A 17,053-nucleotide genomic window follows, 5' to 3' on the forward strand; every position below is an offset into this window, starting at 1 on the left:
ATGCATGAAATCTGACTCTGTTTATTTTGTTTAAGGAGTATATTGGGCGTTAACAATTCTGGTTTGCCTTTTATAATATTATTTCATTCAAAAACCCCTTGTGCGTTTAATTAACACAGCTATTTTTGATAGTTGCTACAGCAGTGAGCAGGAGAGGTGGGGAGAGGCGGGGCTATCGTTATTTTTTCAGGAAATATTCGTATCGAGGTGATTACACGGACTCGGTTGACCCCCCAGAGCGTTTCGTTTGCAAATCTATCCACCTTGGGACCCGTTATTGTTTGTGGGGTCAGTTTCTATCGGCCTCGTGTAAATAATAGGGCTATACGCACGCGAAACTATGCAGATACAAGCAGTTTTCTCCTCGTGTAAACGGCGCCTAAGACAATGAGAAAGAGGAGGGAAGTTCCCTCCCTACGTGACCGCCCACCATTGATGAGGAGGAGTCACCACTGAGATATAGAGAGAGGTGACGGAGCTCTGGACACACTACTTCTTCTTCTTCACCACGAGACTTCAACCCTTCACCCCAGCGAGGCAACAGCTGCTCTGTCTCTCCTCTTACCCTCTGCTTGTTGTATCATCGTGCCATTTAATTAAACTCAACCAATTTGAACCTTTCCGGAGACTCCATTAGTCTCTTCATTCTAAGCTTCTCTTCTGGGCGCGAGAACAACAAATACTTCTAACAAGAGCTAACTGTGGACTATTTCTCAAACTAAAGGTAAGTCAAATGTAGTAATACTAGAAGATGTGATGCCTCCGCAGCAATGAGTGGAATATGTGGGTCCTCCTCTGAATAAATGTTTCAGGCGTGAAATGAAAATTAGGATTAAAATGTTCAATAACAGGAATGCTATTAGTACACTTGACATGGACACATTCAAAAACACTTGGTAGGGATACATATGGTTGATATAATTCAATATTCTTCCTATTCTCAATACATCCCAGAAAGAAAGACCAATTGAAGACACTATTCATTAAAACTGCGATATGAATATATTGTGTTGTGTTCATTAACTGCTTAGCAACAGCTTGGCAAGGTAGTTTTCAGGTAATGCTAATCAAACAAGTAGATTTTCTTCTCACAATAGCACACATTTAGATGAGTATTCACAGAAGGATGAATGATACAAACAAAACGTCAATGTCCTTTAAACTAGGAAAGATTGCTGCATTGGTTTATTTTTAATAGCTTTTGGATGATGGATGTATGGCACAGAGGGATAAGATGTACAGTAACAAGCCCCCAGGAGCGTGTCATAAGGCACTTCTTTCACAAGATGGCAGTATAATGCCAACATCTGAGTATCACTTGTACTTAGATAAGGCAGGATGGACTTTTGGACTTGTTTTGAATGGTTTTAGCATAACACACAGTCAAAATATAACGGTAAAGAGCCAACTAGAGCAAAGGTGCATCTCTGTTTTGACGAACATCGACTGTCAACACCGAGAAGGTAATTTCTATCTTTACGTTACCTGCCTCGGTTACGTACTTTAAGACGCTGCTAATGTTAACTTAGCATCACAGGAATTCAAAGCATGCACTGCTATTAACGTGGATCATGTACCAGAGTGTAGGAATACTCTGTTACAATAAAAGTCCTGCATTCAAAATGTTACTCAAGTAGAAGTAGAAAAGTCAAAATATACTTAAAGTACCAAAAGTAAAAGTAGTCATTGTGCAGATTGGTCCATTTCAGAATAATATATATGATATGTTTTATAATTATTGATGCATTATTAAAGTGTTATCAAAGCTGGTAGAGATGCAGCTAGTTTGAATTACTTAGTATACTGCAGGGTAGCTTGTGAATTGCTGCACACAGCTGGTGCAGCTGCATCCTATGTCTTTATAAAGTCAATACACAGAGAGAAGGTGTTAGTAGGCCTAGTTATCACTACTTTATTTTATGTAACAATAGATCTAGGGATATACATTTGTAAAGTTTTTCCTTTTCTGTCCTTTTTCCTAAAGCTTAGGGCATACATCTCAGGGGTTAGAAGTTGATACATGAGAGAAAGAAGGCATAATCTTAAGTGATAGAGCAACTGCTGTTTTGTGAAATATTGGATTTTTTTTTATCTCAGCTTCAAAAGGCCCAAACAACTCATGTAATGGTTTAATCTTTAAAAACAGAATGTATTTTACGCTGCTATGGACAGTCTTGCACAAATGTACATTCTCAAAGATATTGAAGTGACTATTGTGTTGTATATATTGATTGTTGTGCTTTAATTTAGGTCTTAATGTGTGCATATGTATAAATGTGTCTTTTGATTGTGTATGTATGTCACATATTTTTATATATATTTGTTTTTGTATTCGGGATTGTGGGAAACGGTATATTTCGATCTCTCTGTCTGTACCATAGACTGTATATATAAATGGACGTAGGGTCCGTGACGTCACCCATAGGATTCTGCAGAGTTGCCGAGAAGCCCTTAGTAGGCGGAATTGGCCACTAACGGCTCGACAGTGGCGTCAGAGTTCCACTCCCGCCTGCTCCAGCCTGCTCCAAATAAGGGCAAAGAGGCGGAGCCGAGGCGGGACCTGCTGGCTCCGGGCTGGATGTAATGGCGCATTTCCACTACACGGCCTCGCTCGGCCCCGCTCGGTATGGCTGGGCCGCGATTGGCCTCGTTAGGACCAGCTCACTTTATGGCGCGTTTCCATTACAGTTTAGGAACTGGGGTAGTATCTATAGTAACGCAGTGTAGGCGGAGCGACGCTGCTTAAAACTGCCGTGACGTCATCTTCAATGCGACACAACAATGGAGGATGTGAAGATGTGAAAGCGATCGTTTGCTTGTTTTTTGCTGTGTGGTTTATTATCACAAGAAATAGACAAGAGTTGTTTCGAAAGAGGCGACGTATAGAAGAAGCTGACGCGAGAGTTCGGGCAGTCCTCCTACGCCGCAGAGACTACAGGACGACTCGAATCACTACTAACTACAATGCTACTTGGTAAGCTAACGTTCACTAACTAGCAATGTGTTTAGGCTCACGCTCCCTATACGACCAAAGTATTTCAAGTATTTAATTAATTGTAGCTACCACTTTTACGTATTAAAATATGTATGCTTTTGTTTGTGTATTTCAGAAGTTACCGACCGAGCTACCGAGTGGTGGAATGTGATTGTTCCATCTTTCACACACACTCAGTGGGTGGAGAACTTCAGGATGCCTGAGGAAAACCTACGTCTACCAGGGGTAGCAGTGGCACACGGTGCAGAGGAGGGCAGGGACATACGAGAGGGTCTGATGCGCTACCTGAATACCTAGAATGTATAATGTAATACCTAAATATTCATTGTATTGTATTGAACATAAATACATCTTTTCTTTTTCACATACATGTGTTTGTCAAATTATTTAAACCAAAAAAATGTTATCAGAATTGACTATTTAGTAAATATTTGAATTTCAAGCACCAGTACTGCCCCCATAATAATAATAATAATCTAATAAATTAAGCAAATATCAAAGCAAACTATAAACATAAATACAAAAGTGTAAAACACAACAGAACTATATTCATAAATGCAAGTGTAAAAAATTGTTAACATGGATGGAGGCTAAAGTATCCACAGCATAAAATAATATGATTATGATGGTTTGTCTGAAAGACACAGCCTCAAGGTTCAAGGTTTTTTATTTTGTCATACGAACATAGCTAGTGTAGTTATGACAATGAACATCTTAGGTCACAGGCTCCTCCAACAGTGCAACACAATAACCCAGATCAACAGAAATATAGTGCAAGTAAATATTAAGCGCTGTGCACCGCTCTCTTTGTATAGGTGTTTTCTTTTGTTCTCTTCTCTTTGAAATATATAAGCAATGTGTTTGAGTCTAGCACAACGAGGGTATTACAATTGAGTAATTTTTACTACATGTATTTATCATGTATTCTTAATACCATTATGTAATGTTATGTTTTAGAGGAGGACCTCAAGCTAGCAAACTCAATTTCAAAGAGTATGCAGAGTTGTCCTGCTAAAGAGTTAAAATGTATTATTTAACCAAGTATTTATTCTCTTATTTGCTTTAATTGCAACAGATGATAAAGGTTTCACTGTGATAAGTATTCTCTTAAATCCATAAACCCCTGTACAGTGCTTTGTGGACGATGGTGTTTATGATATTTCTGACTGCAGAGGGACGCCTAGATGATGCCATCTTTCTGTGCGATCGCTGGTGGGTGCAATTATTTATCAACAAGCAATAAGATAAGACATGGCATTGATTCTGCTGGGCCAGTTGCCGTTCCTGCAGGGCCAGATCCTCTCCTCCTCGGTTTGTGCTGTTGATGCAGAGGACGTTGTTCGGAACTGTTCCTCCTCGCTAGTCCCAATGTAATCATCTAGAACAGAAACATGACTTGTAAATTCCACAAACTACTGCAGCACAATACTATAAATAGCAACAACAACTATAGAAAAGACAAACTGAACGTAAACAATGGCACATATGGTGTTAGCAAACAATAGCTCTCGCTAATGCTATCTGCCTAGCTAGCCTTCGGGGCTCCATAAAAGCATGGGTTGTCGAACATAAATGTAAGGATAAAATAGACTTATTTGTTAGAAGTGAGCTTTAGAACAGATAGGGACACAAAGCAGGGACACAAAGCTTTCAAGCAAATAACAGAGTGTTAGCAAAAACGTACCATGCAGACTCCAGTAACGCCGTTGGAGAGTCCAGTGTCTGTGTAGAGACCTCCTGAAAGACTTTGATATTGCGAGTTGTCCCGTCGAGCACCCGCTGGACCTTATCATCTGCAATATAATGGACGTCGTCACTTCCTCGACCGACCATGGTGTGCTTTTCTTTGCCATTGTTGTAGCTCCTCTGTTAACAAAAATGCTGTTTGTAAAAATGGATTATCTCGCGCGCAGATTGTGACGATTCTCTCCGACCAATCAGCAGCCGAGAGCGTTGACGTCACAAACTCAGCCCGGTTGTCTTTGGCCCTGGCCCCAAGATTTTATGAGGCCAGAAAAACTGTGAATTAGGACCCGCCGGCCGGTACTAGGCCAAGTGGAAACGCAACCACAAACGGGCCGCTGACGTCACAGCCCTCTTAAACCGGGCTGCGCGCTGTAGTGGAAACGCGCCATAACAGAGCTAGCTGAAGCTACCAAGCTAAGCTAACATGCTCACCATCTGCAGAGTTGCCGTCGCATTTTACGTTTCTAAGGTAAGCGGACATGAGACTATTCAGCAAAACTATAAATAATAATCTAAGTTGAGTTTTTAGCATAATACTTCAGAATCTTAAAATCCCTTAACGTTTGTATGCAATGTGCTAAATTAAACACTGGAATCAAGCAAAATATTAATATGTTTGCATGACATTAGTTATTTATATTTTGCCATCACTTAATTATACGTTTAATACATTTAAGTTAAGCTAAGGTACATGTGATGATAGCTAGTTAGTGCTCTTACCTGTGAGGCCTCCTCCAAACAGCATTATAACCAGACTGTATCATTAAAACTACAAGTACCAGTTCTAGATCCTTGACTTTAGACAAACAATTCAAAAGACAAAATGTATTTAAAGACCAATCTTTATTTGAAGGTGCCTCTTAACCTGAGATATTAGTTATACAGTAATAGTATTGACAATCTAAAAAAACTGAGCAACTCAACAGTCAACTTTATATTTCTTATTGTCTAAAGCATTTATTATTTTCATTTTTCCCCTCTCATATTCAGTGTGGATGGATTGAGACAGCGTGGTGTCCAGAGAGCTGCAGAGACTTCAGGGAGAAACCTCTGTGTGATGGACGTCCAGTCTGTTGGTTTGGCCGGAGAGGACTGAGGGTCTTTCCTCAGCGAGGAGGACCAGGCCTGATGGAGGAGCCCATGCAGAGCTGATACCACCTGATCAGGCCTAGTCTGTCACTTTATTTGACTAAATGTGTTTACTTATACATTTAATCAGTGGCGGCCGGTCCATAGGGGCGCTAGGGGCGCCGCCCCACCTCTTCCCATATTGAAAAAAAAAAATAATAATAATAATTAAAATTAAAATAAAAAAAAAAAAATATGTTTAAAAAAATATATATGTTTTTATTTTTATTTTTAATGAACAAGGTAAATATTATATAATTGGTATCAGTAAAATGTATAATCTACAATAAAATCTCGTTTAAAATTGTGTTACGATGTCTAAAGTTACTGATAAGTCACATGTTTCCTGCCTGGCCTTGCCCATGCACCTTCTCTCGTCTGGGCGCTAAGAGAGGAGCCTTCAACCAGTGCAGCAGCAGCCACCAGCAGCTGACTGTTGCTATCTGTAACGTGTAAACTATGCCGCGAAAATATAATTTCAGCCAATCAGCGTCGTCAAAGATGACGGTCACCGGGCGCCAATGTCAGCGCCCAGTGCAGTCTGTGAGTAGTTTGGACAGTGACTCGTATCCGGTTGACGCAGTAGTTGATGAGGATGGCTTCGTGTGCAGGTGGAGTCTCCGGACCTCGGTCCCCGCCTAATTCTGTTCAAGAGCTAATCTCCAATCCTTTCGAAAGGAGAAGTTTGGCAGATAAATTGTTGCTTAAAGACCTTGCACCGGACCAACCCGATTTGAATATATCGCAGCAATCTCGTGAAAAAGACAACATTTATACACGAGGCTTCACAAGTAGCTGGTACACAAGAAAGGCTTGGCTAGCTGGATGCAAACAGATAAATGCTGTCTTTTGTTTCCCATGCTTGGATATCACTTTATATGTAGAGAGGAGGTTTCCCATGGTTGTTAGAAGTTTATTAATAAGTGGGCATTTATCACAGAAGTGATTGTTCTGTCTCCACGTTTGTTGCATTGTCTGTGATGTATTTTCCAACGGTTATAGCTCCTGTTCTGTCCCAGCAACACTACACGGTTTGCAGCTCCACCACATTTTTGGTTTATCTTCGGTGTCGCTTAAAATCTGCTTCCCATCGGACTAAAACCTCCACGTAATCTGAAGACAGATACTTGAAGTTATTTAAACCTTTTGCAAACTTTATGTTCTTTCTTGCTCTAGCCTTGCCAGTTACATTGTACATAACACATATATTATCATTATGCTAACTGGTTGTTCGTGTTAGACGATGTAGCTTTTTCATTTCTGAGTTATTGCTATATGTAAATAAGCCTGTTTGTAAATAATCCTCAGAGAAACAAAGAAAAAACACAATTTATGACATTTTGTGCTGTGGTTATTTTTTTTAAATTGCATTTATTCACAGTTCAGTTTGAAATGCTGTAGTGACTTGTATTGAACCACTTAAATATTTATAATTAATGCTACTGAAAAGATGCTATTAATTTTATATCTCACATGCAGTTCACTGTAAAGCTACTTGGTGAAGGTGTTGGTTCATAAAACATGAACAGTTTTAAGAAAGAAAAAAACAGACCAGTTCTGAGAACACAAATTCCTGGTAAAGTAGTAGATGTTCAGGTTGATAAATAATATTTTCCACACTGAAGATTATGGAGGTATTGATCAGTCTTCTCATATTTTTAAGCCTCGATTTCTCCTTTCCCCCCCCCTCTAACATCACCAGAAGTCATCATTTAAGGGGTCATTTCTCGAAAAAAAATTCCGGGGGGAAACCCCCCGGACCCCCCGGGTAGGTCACTTACGGTACGTCAAGAGCCCCACCAAAAAAAAAGACCACCGGCCGCCACTGCATTTAATAGGTTTACACCTTCTGTCCATGTGTGCTTTTTATTTAAAACATGTTTGATTAACTTTTGGTTCACATTTCAATAAATTGAATTTCACTAGCAAGAACCACGCCACAACAGTGTGATGTTTGTACGTTTATTGAAGTAACATGTGAAGGATATGAGGGGGGTGAAGAGGTGATCTGGGAGGACGAGCTATGGTCCGTGCAGTGGGAGACTCAGAGTGGGGGTTCCGTCTCCGGCATGAACTGCGTGGGCTGATTACGGTCCCCCAGACGATACCTGGAGTTTAATGTTAGTATACGCAGTATATAGATATGCACCGTTTAGATATAAATGGTGATGGGCAGAGGATGTTTATGGGTAGAAGGGTGAGGGAGGGTGGGTTGAAAGATGAGACAAGCGGTTGCCGGAAGCTTTTGCCGGATATAAATAGGGGTGGCCGTGGTTTGAGGCGGAGTTTTAGGCGTGGCCATGCTCCTGAACCTATGTTAACATTTTAACCTCATTTCACTAGCAAGAACCACGCCACAACAGTGTGATGTTTGTACGTTTATTGAAGTAACGTGAAGGATATGAGGGGGGTGAAGAGGTGATCTGGGAGGACGAGCTATGGTCCGTGCAGTGGGAGACTCAGAGTGGGGGTTCCGTCTCCGGCATGAACTGCGTGGGCTGATTACGGTCCCCCAAAAGAGTCGGATTAAAAGCAGCTGACTTAAGCGTGTGCATGTCAGACGTCGTTTAGATTGTTGCGGATGTAAGCGTGGTACGCTTGGGATGACGAGCGGCCGAGGGCCTAGGTGGTTGGATAAGAGATGCCTGGTCTAGCTGCTGTGGACGCTGCGCCGATGCGGGAGAAATGGCTCTAATTCTGAGAGTGCCCCCCAAAATGTGCGGGATGTTCTGAAAGTGTTTCTGGACCAGAAACATGTGGCTTGAAGATAACGTGTCTGGAACGAGTGACTACATCTTCACTTCTAAATCTGGCTAAACATTGAGAGAGAGAGACCGGAGCGTCTGCTCGCTGCGAGGGTCGGAGAGAGAGAGACCGGAGCGTCTGCTCGCTGCGAGGGTCGGAGAGAGAGAGACTGGAGCGTCTGCTCGCTGCGAGGGTCAGAGAGGGAGGGACCGGAGCGTCTGCTCACGGCGAGGGTCGGAGAGAGAGGGACCGGAGCGTCTGCTCGCTGCGAGGGTCAGAGGGCTTGCTGTGCCTGTTAACTGTTCTGGACTATGAGGAGATCTCTAGTCATCCTGAGAAGTCTACTGGATTCAGGTCTGTTCTGGACTATGTGGAGATCTCTAGTCATCCTGAGAAGTCTACTGGATTCAGTTCTGTTCTGGACTATGTGGAGATCTCTAGTCATCCTGAGAAGTCTACTGGATTCAGGTCTGTTCTGGACTATGTGGAGATCTCTAGTCATCTTGAGAAGTCTACTGGATTCAGGTCTGTTCTGGACTATGTGGAGATCTCTAGTCATCCTGAGAAGTCTACTGGATTCAGGTCTGTTCTGGACTATGTGGAGATCTCTAGTCATCCTGAGAAGTCTACTGGATTCAGGTCTGTTCTGGACTATGTGGAGATCTCTAGTCTGTTCTGGACTATGTGGAGATCTCTAGTCATCCTGAGAAGTCTACTGGATTCAGGTCTGTTCTGGACTATGTGGAGATCTCTAGTCTGTTCTGGACTATGTGAAGATCTCTAGTCATCCTGAGAAGTCTACTGGATTCAGGTCTGTTCTGGACTATGTGGAGATCTCTAGTCTGTTCTGGACTATGTGGAGATCTCTAGTCATCCTGAGAAGTCTACTGGATTCAGGTCTGTTCTGGACTATGTGGAGATCTCTAGTCTGTTCTGGACTATGTGGAGATCTCTAGTCATCCTGAGAAGTCTACTGGATTCAGGTCTGTTCTGGACTATGTGGAGATCTCTAGTCTGTTCTGGACTATGTGGAGATCTCTAGTCATCCTGAGAAGTCTACTGGATTCAGGTCTGTTCTGGACTATGTGGAGATCTCTAGTCTGTTCTGGACTATGTGGAGATCTCTAGTCATCCTGAGAAGTCTACTGGATTCAGGTCTGTTCTGGACTATGTGGAGATCTCTAGTCTGTTCTGGACTATGTGGAGATCTCTAGTCATCCTGAGAAGTCTGCTGGATTCAGGTCTGTTCTGGACTATGTGGAGATCTCTAGTCTGTTCTGGACTATGTGGAGATCTCTAGTCGTAGAGATAGAGACTGGAGCGTCTGCTCACTGCGGGGGTCGGAAAGAGAGAGACCGGAGCGGCTGCTCACTGCCGCTGTTGCAGCTGTTGCCGCTGTGGCGGCAAAAAATCAATGCAGGTGTTGCCGCTGTTGCAGCTGTTGCCGCTGTTGCAGCTGTTGCGGCTGTTGCGGGTGTTGCAGCTGTGGCAGCAAAACACAATGCAGGTGTTGGGGAAGGGATGGGGAAGGGATGGGGTAGGGATGGGGGGAGGAGGAGGGGGAAAAGATAGACCAGTTGGAAAGGAAGGTACTGGGTAAGAGTCGGCTGATAGGTTAGCATGTGGCATGGCCCCTGCCCCTTGGCTTACTGGGTGGGACAATGTTGCTACGGGGTTAGCTGCTAACCTTGTTTGAACCGTGACGACGCGCAGCGTCTTTCTTTATTTCTTAACTGAACATGCTAACGTCCGTGTACCTGGTTGTTACCTGGAGACACGTTTAACTGAACATGCTAACGTCCGTGTACCTGGTTGCTACCAGGAGACACGTTTAACTGAACATGCTAACGTCCGTGTACCTGGTTGTTACCTGGAGACACGTTTAACTGAACATGCTAACGTCCGTGTACCTGGTTGCTACCAGGAGACACGTTTAACTGAACATGCTAACGTCCGTGTACCTGGTTGTTACCTGGAGACACGTTTAACTGAACATGCTAACGTCCGTGTACCTGGTTGTTACCTGGAGACACGTTGTTAACGGAGGAAGGTAAGCAGAAGCTGGGTAGCTGTGGACTGCTGAAGGTAGAGAAGAAGAAGGGATGGAGGGATGAAGGGATGTATGTGCAGGGGGATTTTTTGTGAAGCCTGTGAGCAGGCACAGAGGGCAATACAACCTGGCCCCCACCAGGGGGTGCTGGTGAGTCGGGCTTTGTCCGTGGAGGAGGACGGAGGCCTGTGACGTCACGACCCGTGGTGTGCGCGCGCGCGCGCGGTGGTTGACTCTGGAGCGGGAAGAGCTGTGCGTGTTGTTGTTCTTGCCGTTGTGCTGCTGTAGGCTTTATAGATGTTGAACAGTCTAGCCTTGTTGTCATTTCGGTGAAAGTGGATGCCGTTTTCCTTCAGGAAACGTTGGAGTTGCATGACTGTCCACCTCCGTAGTTCGGACTCCGTTTCGGAGCACGGCTCCGTCCGAGAGGCGTGTCGAGTGCGCCGCTGCGAGTGGCCGGGAGCTGCGAGTGAGGCAGGCTGCCGGTGGTGGGGAGATTGGAGCTGGCTGTACCTGTTGCGGCCTCGGCTGTTTGCCCTCGCTGGCGGAGTAGACGAAGCCTGGGACCTGTCTGGAGTTGGAGGTATCTCGTTGGGGGAGCTTGAGTGGGAGCGGTGGCGGCTGGTGTGTGGGACACTGATTGCCGAGCGCACGCGGCTCCGTTCGGATGCTTGGCTTAGATCTGTCTGCTGACCTGAGGATGGCGGGTAGCCGATGTCGAAGGGGTAGCCGGTGTCGAAGAGATCTTCATCTGACTCCGGCGAGTTGATCAGGATTTCGGGATCCATGGTGAGTAGCAATGTTCTTGTGGTAGCGTTTTGTTTGTATTGATCTGTGACGACGCGCAGCGTGAATCACAGTCTGCCTGTCGGTCTTTGAAAGATGAGACAAGCGGTTGCCGGAAGCTTTTGCCGGATATAAATAGGGGTGGCCGTGGTTTGAGGCGGAGTTTTAGGCGTGGCCATGCTCCTGAACCTATGTTAACATTTTAACCTCATTTGTATTTGCACTCCTTTTGTCCATTATTCTTACTGAAAATGTTAGATTACACATTCACATCCGACTGAAGATTGGCCCCATTTATTTGCGTTGCAAACTCTGTGGTACAAGGTACATGTTGTGAAGCTCATGAAGTGAGGCAAATAGAAATAATCAGCTGATGGAGTGTAGATGTGGAAATAGGTGCATTCGATCAGCTGACTGTGTTTTCACAATAAAAATGGTTTCTTAGTGAATGTCCTGTACTGGTCTTAACATCTCATAACATCAGCTTTTAATTTTCCTATTGGATGTTTTTCTTGACCCTCGGAGAAAGAAGAGATGCTGAGTCGTGTCTTTCAGGCATGTCCTTTCCTAACAAAAATTACAGAAAACATAAAGCATATTATTGCAGAACAAGTGTGTTATTTATGAAAGAGGTGTGCTTGTGTTTAGGGGCTGTAGATATAATTATTTTGTAATTGTAATGTTTTTTTTTTATTTCAACAGTGAGCTACAAAGACAATCAGATTATGAATGAACAGTATGAAATTCATCAACATTGAAATGTATTTTATTATCAAAATAATATTTAACTGTTATTAAAACAAGCTTGCTCTGTTGTCTCACTGAAAGAATAACTTTTACCACGTTTTTACAGACAATATTGAGAGATAAATAGAAGTTGTCACTATGCGTTAAATATCTTTGCCTTCAATACCTTAAATTAGAAAGCTGACAGTCATATTGCTTGTTAACATCTAAATGTAACCCTTTGCATGGAAAAAACCCTCAACTTCACTGATGTGTAGGTGATCTAGTATTTAGTATTGTTTAATGGAATGTATATCAGTGTATTAAAGTCAATACTTCATTTATTTAAACCAATATCTTTCTTGATTCTTTGTACAGTATGAAAAAAGAGTATTTGTACCTGTGCTGAAGTTCACTGCTGTGAGGAGTCCAGTTCTGTCTCTCACTCTCTGGTCCAGCCTGTCGAATCACCTGGACACTTTAAACAAACAGATATATATGTAAAGAACCATGTGTACAAACAATATAACTTATCTTCTGTTGACATGTTGGATTGTGTATTGACCGAGTCAGGGTCCTTTTTATTTTACTGTAACTTTGGAAGTTGTGTTACCAATGCTTACTGTTTATTTGATACCAATTTGGTAATGCAATTAATAAAAACAACAAGGTTTGGGTTCGTTCTTCAGATGACTGTGACGTTAACGTGTAAGCTCAATAATGAACTACAGCTCAACCAACCATGTTGTAATATCTAAGTAATCATCTTGAAATATGACATTAATAATTGTAATATACACACATCTTATTGTGAGGTTGATTTCACATACACTACTTCGACGTTAGCTTGTCTACATACTTGAGCATAGCCAATTTAAATTAACCTAAGCGATGCATAAAGTTCCTACCTACATAATAAAATATCTCTCTAAGTTACAAGGATGACCGTATTTTATCAACCTCAAACAGAAGCCTTTTGTTCTACAGTATTATCCCACTTAACGCTTAACACTTGTCTATTTCGTTTTAACCTTTATATATACAGTCTATGGTTTTAAGTTAACTTGGAGGCTAAGATTAGCATCGTTAGCACCGATGTAGCTACCACTCGCTTACACGCAAACCCAAGCCTTAACATTCATTACGTAGCTGATTGAAATCATAAACACATAAATAAAGTACTCGAATTTCACTTACCGCAAAACGGCATTCATGCACCGTCTGTTTTAACCGCAGAGCGAGTCACAATAGTCCCATATATAAGCATGAAGAACAAACAAACACGGCCGGGGTCAAGTTGTGTTCCCTGGATGAACTGAGCATGGAGAGTCCCTGTAGCTTCACGGAGACGGAGCAGCTAGCAGAGAGACAAGAAGCTAACAGCAGCAGTCACTTGACAGAGCTGTCACTCAATGCGACCACGCCCTAATTTATGCAAAAACTTTAAGACCTAATATAAATAAAAGGGTCATGTTAGAAAACAATTCACTCACAGATTCATAATCATGAAGGTGGAATCTAACTATATACATAATAAAATGTATTGCAGCCAGGGCTAGAAACGTTTTTTTTCTGCTGTGAAATTGGGCATTTTAACATGGGGCTCTATGGAAATTGCTCCTTTCTGCAGTCATCGCCTATCGGCCAATATATGAACTGCAGTTTATGGCACTTCCGTATTGGCGTCCCGGCTCTTCCCCAGAGTTTGCCGCTTGGTCTGTACACACAAACTGAAAGATTGACAATAAAGTTGACTTTGACTTTACTATTTATAAATCTTTTCCCATGTTCCAGAAGAGATGTCCTCCCAGGTCCGACTGCGGCTGCTGCCCAGAGCCAGATGCATGTTCGACGAGCCGCTCCAGGTGAAGGTGGCCGGGCTGAGGTCCAGACAGGTAGTCACCCTGAGAGCCAGAGCCACGGACGAGAAGGGAGTGATGTTCAGCTCCATGGCCACATACAAGGCTGATGGGAGCGGGGAGGTGGACCTGCAGAGAGACCCCTCCCTCAGCGGGACCTACACCGGGGTCCAGCCCATGGGCATGCTGTGGTCCATGAGGCCAGACACCTTGCACAAAAGGTTAATAAAAACATGTTCACTGAACCCCCATGTGGTGAGGTTCTCTGTGCACGAGGAGAAGGGCGGGATGCTGGCGGAGGCGACCAATGAGAGGCTTCTGGTTGGAGACGGGGTCATCCGGCGCCCGGTGAAAGATGGGAATATTCGTGGAGTCCTGTTTACTCCCCCAGGTTAGTCCGTTTCTCTATTCCTCTTCACATCAAACAGTAGTGCATGGCCACAGCCTGATAAAGCTATTTCCTTTTTTCACACAAGTCCATTGTCAAACAAAAACAATTATAATGACTTCAGGAACCAATATGTCGCTGAGAGGCTAAGGTCGGGCTTGGTTGCCTTTTGTCTGACACGCTTGGAAAAAGGATGTGTTCAGGTCCAAAAATGCTTTGAATAAAATCTTAAATTAATGAAAATGGTTGGCTTATTATCACATGTACAAGTATATAGTCTGTATAATCCAGTTATCAAAAGTTGCGGTCAACAAAAAATACACCGACCCTCTCACCCTCTCTTCCACACACACACACACACACACACACACACCTCACAAAGGGGATTATGTTTACTATGAGTGCAGCCAAAAACCATGGGACCCAACTAATTCAACCCATAATTGATCACAAAATAATAAATAATAATAATGTATACAAAGACTAATAACAAAGTATAACCAACCAAAAAACATTTATTAAATCTACAACACAAAGTACCACTTTCTGACATTCATGGCTGCAACAACACTATTAATTAAAAAACATAAATCGTATATAAGAAGTGGACATAGTCACCGGGACGTCACAGATTAGTTTGGCTGACTTCCATTTTTAAGCCTCGATGTACGCATTTTGCTGTTACCTTCTTGTTTTTTTGGAACAAGAAGTGACATGAGAGGTCGGAGCAGGGATTGAGATCATAAACTCTCCAAAACATTTATTGTGGTTTAATAAATCAAGTGAGTAAGCATGGTTATTTTGTCATAGACTTCTATACAATCTGACCGGGCAGTTGGATAGAGCTGGACATTAGAAATACTGCAGGTTTAAGGCACTCATGCATTGGCTTTAGTTTTCAGAATCAGAATACCTTTACACGTCCTACAGAGGGGACATTTTGATTGTTACAGCGAAGTGGAGAGCCAGACATAGCAACATATTAATTCAGATGCAAGCACAAAATATTTAAGATAAAATTAGAAATGACACAAATTACGCTGTACAAAAATACACATCAAGGTGGACAACAGAAAGTACCAGTAACAGTTTTAAAAAATAAATAAGTGTAACTGTAACCGACCTGTAGTTCTTAATCTATCTTTGTCTTTATTCAGGAGAGGGTCCGTTCCCTGCTGTGTTGGATCTGTACACTTTTGGTGGAGGTTTGTCGGAGAAAAGGGCCTCTCTGCTGGCCAGCCGGGGGTTTGTGGTTCTGACTGTAGCGCTGTACGGCCACGATGACATGGCGAAGAACATCAAAGAGGTCCATCTGGATTATTTTGAAGAAGCAATAGCGTTTTTAAAGAAACAAGATAAGGTGAGTACAGGCCACATTTTTGAAAATCTTCACTGAAGTTGCAAAGATGTTAGATTCTTCGCTCAGTGGCAAAATGTATGATTACTTACAACATAGCTAACCTTATGGGCATCATAATAAATGCTAAAAAGCCTTACGTTACATTTAATTTATCTGATACTTTTAACCAAAGTGACTTAAAGTGCATTCAACCACGAGGAAACAAACTCAAAAGCAAGAATCCCGCAGGTACATTTTCTATCTATAAGCCAAACCAGATTCTACTGCATTAGCTTCACTTAAAGCCAAAGAAAGCAGCTCACAGTTTGCTTGTTTGTCCACAGGTTGGCAGTAAAGCAGTTGGTGTAATATCCATTTCTAAAAGTGGAGATCTTGCCCTATCAATAGCCTCTAACCTGCCAGATGTTGGAGCCACGGTGTGGATAAATGGCTGCTCTGCCAACACCTTGTTACCCCTCTACTACAATAAGAGCCAGATCCTCCCCGCGTTAATGTTTGACTTGAGCAGGATGATCCCCACAGACTCAGGGGCCTTTAACTGCAAATATGTGTTGCAAAATCCGCTGGCAGAGGAGAACAAAGCCACCCTGATCCCCATCGAACGAGCCGAGGGACGCTTCCTCTTCGTGGCTTCGGAGGACGACCTCAACTGGGACAGCAAGGCCTACATGGAGAACATGGTGGAGCGACTGCAGCGACACGGGAAGGACAACTTTGAGAGTGTGTGTTACCCCGGAGCGGGACATTACCTGGAGCCTCCGTACGGACCCTACTGCCCCTCAAGTGTCCATGGGGTTGCAGGCAAGCCGGTCCTGTGGGGGGGGGAAGCACAGGCCCACGCAGCAGCTGAAGTCCACCTGTGGAGAAAGATCCAGGAGTTTCTCAGGACTCACCTGAGCTGTGATGCTCCACAGACTAAAGCCAGATTATAGACAGAAATATCATCATATGATAAACACACGGATAACTGTAAATAATTATATAGCGAATCATGTCATGTTTGATTTGATGATAGTTGAAGCACTGAGAGAAAGACATGCTTGCAGTATGCAGTATTCATGTGTTTAATAGGCCCAATTTTCTAATAAATTCTGTCAATTAAAGTTGGAAACATGTTCTAACAAATCTAAGTTGATAAGAAAAAAGCCCAATAACTTATTTTCATAACAACCTTGAAATATACCCTTCATATTTCCTCTTATGATAAGCAATCTGAAGCTTCTGTTTTAAGGAACGAGCTGCCAACATAATAAATGAAACCCCATGGAGA

At 42.8% G+C, this 17,053-nt stretch overlaps 1 protein-coding gene across 5 annotated transcripts; it reads left to right on the forward strand.

The window, feature by feature from the left end:
* Nucleotides 1-515: 515 nt before the first annotated feature.
* On the forward strand, nt 516-17,053 carry LOC117500154 (acyl-coenzyme A thioesterase 5-like). 5 transcript variants are annotated; one of them, XM_034152870.1, is made up of 4 exons: nt 516-724; nt 13,971-14,426; nt 15,581-15,783; nt 16,107-17,053. In XM_034152870.1, the coding sequence occupies exons 2-4, from the start codon at nt 13,976-13,978 to the stop codon at nt 16,713-16,715; spliced, it is 1,263 nt and encodes a 420-aa protein (XP_034008761.1). In that variant the 5' UTR covers nt 516-724; nt 13,971-13,975; the 3' UTR covers nt 16,716-17,053. The 5 variants fall into 5 exon arrangements, with proteins under 5 accessions (XP_034008761.1, XP_034008763.1, XP_034008762.1 ...); XM_034152872.1 differs by having other exon boundaries at nt 13,974-14,426; XM_034152871.1 differs by lacking the exon at nt 516-724 and adding an exon at nt 1,358-1,463.

This window comes from Trematomus bernacchii, unplaced genomic scaffold (genome assembly GCF_902827165.1).
Source record: "Trematomus bernacchii unplaced genomic scaffold, fTreBer1.1, whole genome shotgun sequence".
NCBI classification, from domain to species: domain Eukaryota; kingdom Metazoa; phylum Chordata; class Actinopteri; order Perciformes; family Nototheniidae; genus Trematomus; species Trematomus bernacchii.